The sequence below is a fragment of the Nannobrachium achirus genome, assembly GCF_963921795.1.
Source record: "Nannobrachium achirus genome assembly, chromosome: 8".
Lineage (NCBI taxonomy): Eukaryota > Metazoa > Chordata > Actinopteri > Myctophiformes > Myctophidae > Nannobrachium > Nannobrachium achirus.
In genome coordinates, this window is record NC_137817.1 from 16476232 (window position 1) to 16491864 (window position 15633).

The window sequence follows — 15633 nt, forward strand, 5'->3', positions numbered from 1 at the left end:
TGTTGAAACTCTCTTATTTTCAGAAGGTGTCACTGTTGTCTGATCTGATTAATTGAATTTGGCTGCAGACTTGCTGCATCTCTTCGCTGTGCTGCTCTACGTAGCCACACCACCACAGCTGATTTAGTTTTTTCAACTCACGGTAATGAATAACCTTTACACACTCAACTTACTGTTGTCTTCTCTACAGGCTGTACTTGCTGCTTGATCAGGCAAACAGGATGTGGATGACCAAGGTTGCAGTGCTGTGCTTTATGGCCCTGATGATGACCTCTGCAGATGACAAGAAGCTGAGCAGCCATGCCACCACACTGGCTGACAACAGCTTCAACCTGGCTTTGAGGTGTGATATCTTGTTTTGATAACTCTTGAACACATCCAAATGTGTGGTATTTGGTGTCCATGTTTTTGTAACAAGGCTATGAGTATAAAAAGCTATTTCTCTTTCTCATGGTGTGCTGGAAGCAATTTCCCACCAACATTGGTATTGTGGCAACAACAAAGGACAATATATTATGCATTTAAATTCATATACAGTATTTTCTGGACTATAAGGCGCACCTGACTATAAGGCGCACTGTCAATGAATGGTCTATTTTCAAACTGTTTTCATATATAAGGCGCACCTGACTATAAGGCGCACATAATAGACGCTACCGTTGCGTTATGCATCCAACAGATGGAGCTGTACTAAAGGGAATGTCAATGTCAATGAATGATCCATATATAAGGCGCACTGGACTATAAGGCGCACTGTAGTTTTTTGAGAAAATTAAAGGCTTTTAAGTGCGCCTTATAGTCTGTAAAATACGGGTAATTGTAATTTTATAAATAATAATAATATCATTTAAATAAATTGTTTACAGCTCCTGCCAGTCTACATAGCTGGCATCAGTTTACATCTTCTACTACTCTCTTATTGTAGAATGATGGTAATTAATTGTAACTCTGCTTCTGGTTTAGCCTGTACCACAACATGGCGAAGGAGAAAGACGCAGAGAACATCCTCATCTCCCCTGTAGTGGTGGCCTCTTCCCTGGGGATGGTGGCCCTCGGTGGCAAGGCCAACACAGCTTCCCAGGTGAAGACTTTCCTCAGCGCTGACAAGCTGAAAGACGAGCATCTTCACTCAGGCCTGTCCGAGCTGCTGTCAGAGGTAGGCTCAAATGGAATGCAGTAAATAATGATGTTTAAATTGTTTCTGAATTCCTCCCCAAAAAAATATAATTATTAATTTCTCATAATCATGTGGGATCATATAAAGGGCATTATAATGTGGATAATGAAAGACTTATGATAGATACTTTAATAGCTATTTTTATTAACACTAATATTACACTGCAAATATTGCCCATTATGTTTCTGACCTCAGCAACTTCCCTTTAAGTGTGTTTTACCACATCTTAACTCATCAAATGTTGTTTATCAATATTAATTATTTCAGCTGAGTGATGCCAAGACAAGAAACTGTACCTGGAAGATCAACAACCGCCTATATGGGCCCAGTTCTGTGTCCTTTGTCGATGACTTTGTGAAGGCCAGCAAGAAGCATTACAACTATGACCATTTAAAGATCAACTTAAAGGACAAGAAGACTGCCGTCAACTCCATGAACGAGTGGGCGGCCAAGTCAACAGATGGCAAACTGCCTGAGGTCACCAAGGATGTGCAGAATGCAGATGGAGCCACGATTGTCAACGCCATGTTCTTTAAGCGTAAGTAGAGAATGAATGAATAAATTAATAAAATAAAATAAAAAAATATCTGTCACATTTTTGTCCCAAATTCATGTATGATCTTCATCCACCTGCAACAATAGCAGATCTATAAGCATCAAGACATGATGTAAGCTTCAGTAGATCTGGCTATATTTGAGAGTTTCTTTTTAAGAGATTTGGTGAAGAGAGAAAAAAGGAGGAGGCCTAGTATAGACCCCAGGGGGACCCCAGTTAATGAAGCACAAGCGATGGTTAATAATGTACGGTGTAGGAAATAAATGGTTATCTCTCCTGTTTGCCCACAGCTCACTGGGATCAGAAGTTCCATGAGAAGATGGTGGACGACCGTTCTTTCATGGTTAAACGCTCATTCACTGTTGCTATGCCAATGATGCATCGCACAGGTGGGTTATACAATATTTACTACATATTACATATTTTGTCTTAGGAAAGTGAAAAAAAACTAAAAATATTATTGAACGCAATTCTCCATGGTGTGAGTAATCCATAGAAAAAAAACTTACAAACATTTGTATTCTCATATACCGGTAAGAAAAAGAAGATGCGCATCAGCAATGGTTTTCTCAGTGGAGTGCTAGACCTAAGTCAAATTTACATAAAAAGTAGGAATTGAATTCCAAAAAGGTAGCACATCCAAAAATTAAAATCAGGAGGACAAAGTACTCACATTTCCACTTATTTATGGCACACACCAAAAAGAACGAATTTGTATTCTCATATGTGCTCTTACCAGGTCTCTATGACTACAATGAGGACAAAGAGAACAAAATCAACGTGCTCAGCATGCCCCTGGGCTTGAAGCAGGCCTCCTTGATCATGATCATGCCGTCCAGCCTGGAGCCTCTGGAGAGGCTGGAGAAGATGCTCACCAGGCAGCAGGTGGACACCTGGCTTAGCAAGATGGAGAACAGGGCGGTGGCCATCTCTATGCCAAAGGTCAGCATGGAGGTCAGCCACAACCTGCAGGTGAGTGGTGATAAGGTTTTTTCATCTTCTTTTCTATCTTTCTTTTTTTTGGGGGGGGGGAGGGGGGGGGGGGGGTAGATAAAGGAAGACATAAAGGTCCATAACGTTGTTGTCGGGTGGAAACCTTGTATGTCCAAAACCGTTCATGTTGTATTTATCATTTTAAAAATGATCTAAACTTGTGAAAATAGGCGATCTACAAGCTTGTAGATCAGCTATTTTCTCTAGTCTTGTGCGACAGTCTTTTATTGTGAAGCAGGGCTTCCCTTACAAAAAAACATACAAATTTGAGACTTGGAGATACAAGGTTTCTCCCCAACAGTGACGATATCTCTATATTAAAGGCTAAAACTAATGTATAATAATATTGCCAAAGGAATTGTTGTAATAGATAGATTTTTGCTTGTTTCGCCTCATATTCATGTATTCATTTCCATCCGTTCATATCACTCCTTCCAGAAACATCTGGGCGAGCTTGGCCTGACAGAGGCTGTGGACAAGACCAAGGCCGACCTGTCCAACATCTCCGGCAAGAAGGACCTCTACCTCTCCAACGTCTTCCATGCCTCCGCCTTCGAGCTAGACACGGAGGGCAACCCGGTGGACACCAGCATCTACGGCTCAGAGAAGATGAAAGATCCAAAGCTGTTCTATGTGGACCACCCCTTCATCTTCCTGGTGAAGGACAACAAGACCAACTCCATCCTCTACATTGGCAGACTGGTGCGGCCCAAGGGAGACAAGATGCGCGATGAGTTGTAATGTTGTGGTGTGGTTCTTTCAATCAATCAATGGTTTCTTGTGGTTTTTCTTTATTTGGTAACTGTGGTGACTGATAATTTGACAGGTTAAATCATCATGGCAGGAACATAATAATGTGTGTGTGTGTGTGTGTGTGTGTGTGTGTCTGTGTGTGTGTGTGTGTGTGTGTGTATGTGCGTGCGTGCGTGCGTGCGTGCGTGCGTGCGTGCGTGCTTGCGTGCTTGCGTGCGAGCGTGCATGCGTGCGTGCGACGTGCGTCCGTGCGTGCGCGTGCGTGCGTGCGTGCGTGTGTGTGTGCGTGGGGGGGACGACGACTATGTGTTCTGGTAAGCCTGTTACAGAACATCCAGCAGGGTAATGTGTGGACTGTGGACTGAATATGAGCTTAGTGATTTTTAGCAAGAACTAAAAACACTCCCAGGGAAGAAGTATCTATTTGGTCTGTCTCTCTCTTTTTTTCTTCTGCCTTTTTGGTGCAAATAATGCATTTGAGAACACAGGCAAAATACCATTGTGTGCCTTATGCAAATCAACAGCTGACACTGCAGACAGTATGCTTATATTAAGTGTGTTCTTTTCCTGGTCTTTGGCTGTAACGGTTAGGCTATGTGGCTAAGAAGCTATCTGTGTTTTCATGTATTATCTTTAATGTTTAAACTTAAGAAAACAACATAGGAAAGGTGGGGGGAAAAAAGAAAGAAAAAAAAGGGCCGGTGCTCAATTTTAGGCTCATTTTCACAACGCATTGTGTAATGTTTTATTGATGTAGGTATATCCCACAGAACTTTTGTATGATGTAATTCAATTACAGCAGTTTTTTAAATAAAAATAAACAATGAAGACTTTGAGTGATGTGTACTTATGTGTTAGGATATCTATCGTTGCTGTTGGGTAAAAAACTTGTAGCCTACTGTATTTCCAAAACCATTCCTTTTTTATAATTATTAAAAAATACACATAGTGAACATGCTATTTTTGTGAGACACTGCATTAATTTAAAAAAAATGCATAAAAAAAAACATGAAAAGAAATATGTAGATATTCTGCCTGACAGCAACGAAATGCAGTGGAATCTGTCTGGCTTATACAGATTGTTTCTAGTCGGCTGGAGGGTGAGCATTCCATCCCTGGTCTGGAATGTGGGGATTTGACAATCCTGACTCCTGGCTTAAAGGAAAAGGACACAGCAACCCACAGGCAGCGTTCCAGAAAGGTCAAACCATTAGTATGTCTAAGTTGAAACAGGTTAGCAGGGCTTTGATTCAGAGCCAGACATTCCTCTTCTTTAGCTATATCAATCACAAAGCTTGAAATGTTGAAACTGGAGTGCAGGGTCCTCATGGAGCGAGCAATGAAGTAGCCTAAACATGTTCCAACCCAGCACAGCTGAGATAATCAAATAATAGTGATAATAGTCCAGCAGTGTTCTTTGGAAACATTTATTTAATGTATCACTTTCCCTGATACAGAAAATAAAATGCAAGCTCTGCTTGGGAGAACTGCACTATAAACAAATTGATGATGGTCTTGGCGCCATCTCCTGGTTGGTTGCATAGTGTAATTGAGTAAACTCAAACAGGGTGTTACAAATGAAGGATTTATTTGCTTCATTATGCCATATTTACATACATGTGTATGTACCTCATTAGTAAATATACAAACATATACATTACAAGGAAGACATTAATCTTGAAAATAAAATACATATTGTACATTTTCCAGGTGACCCTGCTCATATTAACTATACATAAAGCATAAATGTGCTCTTATTGCCATTATGATAATGTGCTATTTCCTCCAACATCCACATGCATGCTTCATTGCTAAAGATATTGACGTGATGGCCAACTATAGGCCTATTTGTTATTTCTCTTTTGTAAGTTAAAGGAAAGCAGTCTTTTCAGAGTCCTAAAATACATTAAATTCACTATTGTATGCTCTTAAGTTACATCACCTGAACAACAGATGGTGCTCTTGTCAATGAAGGCAGCATTAAGGACAACTCATGTTTCTGAGGAGTGTTACATGTGGGGTAACAAATACTCATAACATGATGTAGTAGGTCAATCGTTAAAGTGTTGGTTTCCATTCTTGTCATATTGGTTATTGTGTAATAACCAATAAGACAAAAATATATAATTACACTTCCATATAACACAGAAGTATAATTCTTCTATCTGAACACCCATTTGTTTCATGGGTAGGTTACTTCATGTCTTTAAACATGACTACTGCACATCCTAAATGAAGAGACAAATGTGTGTCAACCATTTATAATCTCCAAACATTGTTTCTCTGGCTCAGACATCAAGACTATTTGCTCTCTCCTATTAAAGAGTGCAAACATCTGGGAGAAACAACAACATACTGCTTCACAGTTCAAATAAAGTTAAAGTTACGTAGTTAATGTAGTTAACTACGTACGGTGTTGTCTCATTATTCTGTTACACCCCACCCCTCGCCAATTGATACAAATGCAATATAAATATTGTAGCTCAGTGACACTCTAATTATAGAGTAGCAGCCGTTGCCTCTCACCATAGAGGGCTAATTTTGCACAAAGCCACTGGCCTTAATAACATCCATAATAACAATCTGTTCTTACCATCCTATACAACTCTATCCTTTCTCAAGGGAAAACACAAGAAAATGTTTCGAAGGGCCATTAAATAGTCACGTATGGTTGATTTTGTACGTTTGGGGGTGAGACAGTACGTACGGTAATTGCGTCGACATGCATAGTTGCTCTCTCCGTTATTTATGTGCCGACCGCTCTCCGCTCCAATTCTGCTCCCGTTTGGGCCGCGCGCCACACGGAGGTGTTTTTTTTAGCCAAAATATGTAGAACCACAGAATTTCTTGACCCGACGACCGACGTGATGTTTGCTGTCGGCAACGGCAACGTTATCGCGGTAAATGCTACTCCGCGAGGGACCGAGGTACAGATTAACCACCCGGACTGAGTAATTATAACAAAACACACTGCACCCCTCTTGCTGTTGGAGGACAGGCGGTGTGAGTGTGTGTGCGCGCACGTTTTGTGTATGTTTTCTCATGTCAATAAAGCCGTTTGAGGCTGTGACTGTGAGGAGTCCAGACGTCCTCTTGCAGTGATTGCAATGACGTTCCTTTTTTCACGTTTCTTGCTAAATTATATTTCTTGTTGGGACACATAGTTTCAGAACCGCTGTCATAAGTAATTTTCCTAACTACTGCCACGGTTGACAAAAGTTCACCACGGGTAGTTCAAGCGTACGTACGTCTTTATCGGTTTTAATCCGTCGGGTTGAGTGCTGTCCGTAAGGTTACGGACAGAGTCAATTATGTACGGAGCTACGGAGCAACCGGCTTAAATGACTCTCCCCCTCCGTTTCTTGTGTATTCCTGTGGTCCTTATGTAGGCTACTATTATGCATGGAACTTAAGTTGTGCTTCCACAGAAAAGCTAAGAAACAATGTATTTGTAAAGAAAATAATCTCAATACATAACTCAAATGGGCGAGAGGTAGAATGTATCTTCCAATGGGTTCCTTCTGGTTGCTATTTGCGTATGCCATGAGAGACCACTCAGTGGCCAATTACAGTAGTACAGAGAGGAGTGAAGATGTGCATTCTTCATCGAGGAGCGGTGCAACTTTCCTTGTGGCACCACTGGTAGAGTACAGTGTGGGCTGGTAAAGCCTTCGGCTCTCATCACATTAGTGATGTTTTTGTTCTGCTGTGTTAGCTTGCAGCAGATTAGCCAGACACTGTTCAATCCTATTAAAGGAGTCCGCCCTAAGCCCACTGTGCGTACGGTTGTGCTTTCTATCCTCTGCTCACCGTCATCCCTCCCCTCTTTGGTTGTGCGAATGTGTCCTTTTTCTTGCTTAAATGTATTTTATCTCCCTCTCGTGTCCTCTTGCTCAGGTCTTCTGTTTCTTGTTCTTAGCCTTGCGAAATATGTTCGTAATCTCCTCTGTTGCCATCTTCTGCCAATTGTCCCTGAAGAGGGAGAGGTTAGAGTTAGGGCTCAGCATCCCCAGTATTTTATGGGCCAGGATTGCACTTGCCATTTCCATAGGACTGTTTTTAAAGAGCTAAGGAACACTATACCAATATGCTCTACATTTTCCTTTACTATCTGTCAAAGTAGCCAAACAACAGCAAAAATCAGAGTCATTGTAGAGGAGTACCCTTAGTTAAGGCTGGTTGGATTTGGTCAGTAAGCCAGGAGGGACACTTTGATTAGACATCATTATGATTCAAAATATTGTTTGGATTCTGGGGAAAGTTTTGTCACTCAATGAATCCTGATATGATGTAATAATCCAAATACACTACTAAAATGTCAAGTGCAATTCGAGGCATTGACATATACATTCATTCAATGTTTATAACAAACAACACTGCAGCAAAATGATAACCAGAAAAAAAAGAAAACAGAAAGAAAGGAAGGCTCTTCAATAGAAAACACCACAGACAAAAAACTGCCACAAATGTAGGAGCCCTATTGGAGGAAAAAACTTTTGAAACATGCAGGCACAATGAAAGATGAATGACGTAAATTAAGAAGAGAAAGATTTAGAAGGTGATAAGATCAAGAGATTAATGAGACAAGTAGATCAAGAGGCAAATAATGGAGATCACATACAAGTGTCTATGTGTGCATTTGAACTCCTGTGTGCGCGTGCGTGTGCGCACAAGTGTGTGTGTGTGTGTGTGTGTGTGTGTGTGTGTGTGTGTGTGTGTGTGTGTGTGTGTGTAGGGGGGTCATGCAGAGCTTCAGCTTAAAGATTGTGACAGATTACAGAAGCCACAACAGCACAAAGTCACATCACTGCCTCTACTACACCTTACACCACAACACCAGCTAGCTACCTCCTATGTTTGGACTGAGCGGGAAAGATCACGATTTTTCTCTGCTTTCCTTTTCTTGTACGCAGCTATATCTTCAGGGTTCAGTCCATGGTTGTCTTCCCTAAAGTAACATTCACAGAGTTCTTATTTATAGTGAAGCATTAATTCATTTACACGCTGCCTGCATTGTTCAATAATGCAACAGCAGCCTCAGTCAGGTGATCATTGTTAACATACATTATAGAGTGTTAACAGAGAGGTGTACTAAATTGTGTACTAAAATGTACACGATTTAAATCCACTCATTTTGTATTATTAATATTCAACCATACTACTTACTACTACTACTACTAGACTACTAATTATTATTATTTTGTCCTAGGGGCCCCTCATAAATAATAATAATAGTCATCATTATCATTTTCATCGTCATCGTCATCAGCTATAATTCTGAAATTACTATTTGCTGTAAAACAAGGCAACAATCTGTAAGGGCATGCTGATTCCAATAATTAGACTCTCATAAAACAAATGGCCAGTACAAAAACAAAGAGTAACCGTGTATTGAATTCTTACCCTGGTTTGATATTTGGAGGTTTTGGCAAAGGCTTTGTAAAGTCTGCTTTTCCAACTAGCCAGTATGTTTCTTCAATGCCTTTACCCTGGAAAAAAATAATACAAATAAAAGAATAATAATAATAATTAAACCCATCATTCGTTTGAAAAGGTTATCTAGTCTTGTAACTTAATAACAAATTAGATAGTTAGGGTTAGAGGTGTGAGAGAGTGAAAATCATCTTCCACTTTATGAACAAGGCATTGATATAAGAGGATTGCAGACGCAGAGATAATCTTACCTTCAGCTCAGTTTTGCCCCTGACCTCTATCTTATAACCAGTATTGAGAGAACGGAGGATGTTCACAGTGCTAATATTCACATGGATTCTATAAGCTGAGGGAGAAACAGAGTCTGTGTGAAAGAACAACAACAACAAAACATCCATGGAATTTGGTATGACATACGGTATGGCACTGAATATAATTCTATATTAATTATATAATTATGAAGGAGAAGAGAAGAGAAGAGAAGAGAAGAGAAGAGAAGAGACTGAACAGATAAGAACAGAAGAGTATGTAGGAGACTCACGCAGCCCAGTGGATTCCATACGAGAGGCAGTGTTGACAGTGTCTCCAAAAAGGCAGTACCGAGGCATGGTCAGACCCACCACCCCAGCTACACAGGACCCTGCAAATATACATTGACAAATGTAAGCTAATCAGTAGCAAAGTAATTGCAATGAATAACCACTGAACGTTTCTTTTTTCCTTTTTCTTTTCTTTTTTTTTCTCTCAAATTGCTCTAAAATCAAGGAGGCCTTTTGGAATGAGGGAAACATGCCATGATGCGTGATGCGTCCACACTGAACAGTCTATGAAGAGGCAACAACAAGCCAAACACTGAAGGCAGAAGAAAACATATGGATGCATAACAAATCAAAACACAATGAACAGCTGCAGTACACTTCCTCTTCCTGATTCACCACACCTGAACTGCATTTTGATTAAGTCACTAATTACAGGAGATTGTGGTGCTTGGTTTGATCGGGGTGATGGGGAAGATGCAGTATAGGGTTAAATGCAAGCTTTACCAAGGTTTGCACTCAACAGCCTGAGTTGAATAATGCCTTCACATAACCATAAAACAGCAAAAGAGGCCAAACTCTGCCTTCAGGTGAAGACTTACGGGACTGCCCATAAGTCTGAAGGTTCATTAGTCCGAATTTAGTTAGGGTTGCTGAGGTTAGGTTTAGGGTTAGAGTTAGGCATAGTATTTTTTTATTTATTTATTTATTTTTTGTCTTTATTGACCAAGGGAGGTCAACAGGACTGACAGGAAATGGGGAGAGAGATGGGGAGTGACACGCAGCAAATGCCGTCCGGATCGGGAATCGAACCGGCGACGCCGCGGCAACCATGCCTATGTGGCGGTGCCTATGTGGTATGTGCCTTGACCAGTAGGCCACCGGACGCCCAGGCATAGTATTTTTAACAAATTCGGACTAATGAACCTTCGGACTAATGAACACCTATTTTCCTATTGTCTGATTAAATGTCAGCTAAAGATCCCAACCTGAATGCATCCCTATGCGTATCCTGACAGGTACATCAGGCATGTGGCGCATCTGAAAGCTTCCAACAGAGCTGAGGATGTTCAGAGACATGTTGGCAATCTCTGCAGCGTGCTTGTTGCCATTTCTCTTAGGCAGACCTGATGCCACCATGTAAGCATCGCCAATGGTCTCCACCTACAGGAAACATGGACATATGTGGAACAAAGAGCATCATTAAATATTGAATTAATGTATAAACCCATATGTTGATTGCTGTATCTAAGGTATTTTGGAGAGAGATTTACAAATGTGTGTTTAATTACAGTATTAAACATTGAAGAACGTCAGACAAATGAGTGCAACTCTCTTTTCAGTATAACTTCAGATCTTTGGATAGTGTAGTGTCAGAGATTAGAGGTACCTCTAAGGGCACGTTTACGCTGCGTTTTTGCAACGAGAATTCTGCAAAATTAAAAGTCAGATATGCCTTCCGTTCAGACAACAACGGCATTTTCGGGGGTTAAAAACGGAACGAAGTGAGACTGGAATTTTGGGTGGACTCCCCTCTCCCCTCGCATCACCGTGTGAACAACAGAAACGCAAGAAACGACAACACATGTGGGCAAGCCCCACCCTGCCAGTGTGTGATTGGCTGAAAGACTTGCATGCAGCAGTCCAACGCACTACAGTCCATTTTAGCCGCATTCGGACGCAGAAGCAGTCCCCTGGTCAAAATGTACTATTCTGTCCATAATGACACATAACTCGGTAACAGCGCTGAGTCGGCTCATGCGCCGGCCGCACTCTGAGTCGGCTCATCGGTGCCTGAGACGGCCTCCGTCATGGATAATAATTTAATAATAATAATAACTTTATCGCTACAAAAAAAAAGGTTATCTGCGGTGGCGGAAAAAAGTGGCACGAGCGGGATGCAAACCCATCGTGCATGAATTGGAAACACCACCACTTTGGCCGGTGCTGAGAATGGCATTCAGTCTATATTAGTAGGAGAGGAAAAGCCTCGCAAACAACGAAGTAGAAGTCACCGCCACCTAGCGAAATTACATGAACACTACATAATTTCAAGACCTGATGTGGCTTCATGAACGCTGGATAAAAAGCAAAACGCAGCGGCGATGTCCCGGGACCTCGCCGTTTTCTCTACAGAGCGTTGCCGTCTAAACGGGGCCTAAAATAATCTTAAAGTTGATCTAAGCCTAAGGTACATCATGGTCGCATTTATATAGCACCATTATCCAAAAGCACGTGTCTATGTGCGTTGCATACATTCTCACACACATTCACATGCTGATGGTGGAGGCAGCCCTGCAAGGCACAAACCTCATAATCAGGATCAGTTAGGGGTTCAAGTGTCTTGTTCAAGGTCAGTTTGACATGAAGCCAGGAGGAGTTGGAAATCTAACTGGGACATACAGCTGCTCTACCTTCTGAGCCACTGTACAGCAACACACCTCTGATAGACGAATCCATAGAGCGGCAATCATTACTGTTGTCAAGTGGCACCGCTTGGCACCGTGACACTGCAACTAAGGGCAGCGCTCTGTGGATTCATCTATACTGACTGTATACTTAAAGGATACACATACATACAGGATACATGTACTGTTCTGTCAAGGCGCCTGGTCATTAAAGTGATGATAATTCGGACCAAAGCCAATACACAAAGGGAAAATTGCTGACTGTAATCAAACAGCCACATGCCAATGATTTTATTGGCTAGAGCAATTAAACTAGCATAAAAAAAAAAAGTAAGTTGCCCTAAGGGCGAGAAGCGACCTCGCCCTAAAGGGTGAGGTCGCTTTAATTTGCAATATCATTGTGATGTCAGAACAGGTCAGCAGCTATATCCTTCTGCCGAGCTGGGATGAGGTGTCACGCACTGACTGACGCACGCAACCATGTACAGGATCTGCAGGTTTTTATAGTAAATGCGATCTACGGTCGCAATAATCCTTGTCACACATTATTGTCTTTCCTCAAATACCGTACAATCTATCCTGATCTTTGGGATCTACAATATACTGACTTTCGTATAATTCAAATTAAGTTTAATAATAGGTTGTAAAACTAGTATACAGTAGATGGGTGAAAAAAGAGGGGTTGGTGAGTTGTGAGTGATTGTATGACAATGACATAATTATACAACAGGTAGTCGGGCTCTCAATGGAAAACAGGCTCTCCAACCGTGCATATAACGAGCACAGATGCACGGTCTCTCATCAAGTAAAGAAATCAGCTGCGTTGGTCATGAAAGACCGCAAGCGCTCCTCTCTCCCCACACTATGCTAGGCGGCTAGGCAGCCTAGGCGGCTAGGCAGCCTAGGCGGCTAGGCAGCCTAGGCGGCTAGGCAGCCTAGGCGGCTAGGCAGCCTAGGCTAGCGGTTTTCATGTGACGTTCAGGGACAGAGTAGCTAAATGTGGCATTAAAAAATTACAAATTCCTATCGAATATCTTAATTACAATGACATTAAGTTGACGTGTTTTTTTTAAGGGCAACAGTTGTATAATTGCAATATTACACTCGAGGGTGTGGGATAACTGAATTATTTGCACTCCAGTGATGCTCGGCGGAACTCGCCTACGGCTCGTTCCTGACCGCATCACTGTCGTGCAAATAATTCAGTTATCCCACACCCTCGAGTGTAATATTGCTTAATAATCATACCGTACATGCAATACCAAGCACACTGGCTGACCTTGTAGACATCGTGGTTGCTGAGGACAGCGTCAAACAGGGTGTAGAGGTCATTCAGGAGGTCGACCACCTCGATGGGGTCACTGAGAGAGGAGATGGTGGTGAAGCCGACAATATCGCTGAAGTAAATCGTCACCTGGTCAAAGTACTCTGGCTCCACGGTGCCTCCTGTCTTCAGAGCCTCTGCCACAGAGCTGCAGAGCAGAGAGGGGAAATATGCACGTTTACATCTGTACATGTTTGTGGTATAATTGTGTATTTCCTTTTTTGCACTGTCTGAGTGTGCGTGCGTGTGTAGGCATACTATAGCTCAGGGATCTTCAACGTTTTCAGGCCAGGGACCTCTTAGCTGAGAGAGAGGTGAGTGACCCCCACAACCTTATTGCGACCGTCAGGGAGCAGTTTACTATGAAAACCTCCACCGGCCGTCCGTCCGTCCGTCCGTCCGTCCGTCCGTCCGTCCGTCGGTCACACGTCACACGTCACACCTTTGCCCTGCTCATATCTCCGCATCAGTATGACATCACACCACATGTGTACACAAACCTTTGTGTACGTTGCTGTGGCAACAGTCTGTTGTTGCTGGTTTGTTAGTGTACGTTAGCAACCACCTTAGCAACCATGGTTTTACCCTAGCAACCAACTGTTTACCCTAGCAACCAACTGTTTACCATAGCAACCATGTTTTTTTACCCTAGCAACCAACTGTTTACCATAGCAACCAGATACGCAGAGCAGGGATCTCCATATATGGGCATAAACAGGTGACATCACACTGATGTCAGATACTCAGAGCAGGGATTTCTCCATAATATATGGGCATAAAAGAGATTCTGTTAGGGATCTCCATATATGGGCATAAAAGGGATTCTGTTAGGGATCTCCATATATGGGCATACAAGGGATTCTGTTAGGGATCTCCATATATGGGCATAAAAGGGATTCTGTTAGGGATCTCCATATATGGGCATAAAAGGGATTCTGTTAGGATCTCCATATATGGGCATAAAAGGGATTCTGTTAGGGATCTCCATATATGGGCATAAAAGGGATTCTGTTAGGGATCTCCATATATGGGCATAAAAGGGATTCTGTTAGCTGTTAGTGATCTCCATATATGGGCATAAAAGGGATGCTGTTAGGGATCTCCATATATGGGCATAAAAGGGATTCTGTTAGGGATCTCCATATATGGGCATGAAAGGGATTATGTTAGGGATCTCCATATATGGGCATAAAAGGGATTGTATCCCAGATGATGCCCTGTTAGGAGATCCACACTAACAGAATCCATATATGGTCCTACCGACAGCTGCTATAAGCCAACCCTGGCGATAAGGTCTGAGTCGAAGAAATGCTTCTTTCCTGGCAAGAATTGCCCCTTTATACTGTAGGGCTCGTTTGTGTATTGTATGACATCACGCCACATCATCGGCTGAGGACTGTGTGATGTCATCATATCTCCATATATGGAGATATAAGTTGCTCATGCCCAAATATGGGCTGGTGAGGTCAGACTTAGTGTGATGCGTAGGTTATCTCCATATATGGAGATTCAACTTCAATGAGTAACCATGGCAAACTGTCAACTGCCCGTATGTCTTGATAATTGGTAAAACAAACTTTTGGCCTATTTGTGGAGATAAGCGACCAACGGTCGCTTATCTCCCGATTAGGGAGTCTTACTGGTTAGATTCCATAATATACAGTAGTTTCATTGTTTGACAGCACAATCATCAGTGTATTTTGGGTTCATCTAAATGTGTGTTTTCAGATATTTAACCACTTGAACCGTCAATACTTGACCTACCACTATGTACTTAGTCTGCTCTTTTTCCCCTCTACACCAAAGTTCTTGTAGATCTGCTATTTTTGGTTAAAGTTCTCAGAATATGGAAAAAACTTTCTATCACTTTGGAGGACCCCCTATAGTAACTCTGAGGACCCCCTAGGGGTCCTGGATCCGCTGTTGAAGACCCCTGCTATAGCCTATGTGTGAAAACTCACGGTGGGAGCATCTCAGCTAATAGTTTTTCGGTCCTCTGTTTTTCCACCTCTAGCTCATCTGTCCTCTCTCTGATCAGGTCCTCCAGGTTGGAGCTGTATTGTTCCAGCATCCGCAGCATGGAGTCAATGATGTTGGTCTTCTTACCCTTGTTGATAAGCTTGAACTGATGGGACAAAACACAGTACACAAATTCACCCTTTGATCTCCTATTCAATCATGGAATCATGTTAGTTCAATAATGTCAGTCATGTGTGCCATGCAGGTCAACCTTTAGATATTGGCTCAACTAAATAAACACTTAGACACCATCCTCACTAACTAATCAGAATGCTGTAGTGTGTATGTCTCTCCGTGTGTGCATCTGCAACTCCACGTTCAGCAGTTGTTCAATTGTCTAAAAAACATAATGCAAAAATCAGTAATGCATATTCCTTGCTGACCATCAACTTTTCCACCTTCAAATGCGTCTCTACTTTTCATAATCACAGAAT

The 15633-nt window shown here is 42.0% G+C and overlaps 2 protein-coding genes across 2 annotated transcripts in view; one reads left to right on the forward strand and one right to left on the reverse strand.

Moving 5' to 3' along the window:
• Positions 1-217: 217 nt before the first annotated feature.
• Positions 218-3573, forward strand: serpinh1b (serpin peptidase inhibitor, clade H (heat shock protein 47), member 1b). Its single transcript, XM_080731463.1, has 6 exons — positions 218-343; positions 964-1156; positions 1445-1715; positions 2024-2122; positions 2473-2705; positions 3165-3573. The coding sequence occupies exons 1-6, from the start codon at positions 222-224 to the stop codon at positions 3465-3467; spliced, it is 1221 nt and encodes a 406-aa protein (XP_080587589.1). The 5' UTR covers positions 218-221; the 3' UTR covers positions 3468-3573.
• Positions 3574-7372: 3799 nt separating this feature from the next.
• The window catches only part of gucy2f (guanylate cyclase 2F, retinal), a gene marked incomplete at both ends in the record, with an annotated part of 26517 nt that continues 18256 nt past the window's right edge, over positions 7373-15633 (reverse strand). Inside the window, 7 exons of the mRNA XM_080731739.1 lie at positions 7373-7451; positions 8883-8968; positions 9164-9258; positions 9454-9552; positions 10438-10612; positions 13136-13328; positions 15142-15305. Of these exons, the coding sequence (XP_080587865.1) occupies positions 7373-7451; positions 8883-8968; positions 9164-9258; positions 9454-9552; positions 10438-10612; positions 13136-13328; positions 15142-15305 (891 nt within the window). The remainder of the gene's footprint in view (positions 7452-8882; positions 8969-9163; positions 9259-9453; positions 9553-10437; positions 10613-13135; positions 13329-15141; positions 15306-15633) is intronic.

What these genes read in the sequence shown, in the direction of transcription:
- serpinh1b (XM_080731463.1), top strand. Translation starts at nt 222, where the DNA reads ATGTGGATGACCAAGGTTGCAGTGCTGTGCTTTATGGCCCTGATGATG. An exon ending in TGTCCGAGCTGCTGTCAGAG is followed by an intron (nt 1,157 to 1,444) that starts GTAGGCTCAAAT and finishes TAATTATTTCAG; the next exon opens with CTGAGTGATGCCAAGACAAG. An exon ending in AGGTCAGCCACAACCTGCAG is followed by an intron (nt 2,706 to 3,164) that starts GTGAGTGGTGAT and finishes CACTCCTTCCAG; the next exon opens with AAACATCTGGGCGAGCTTGG.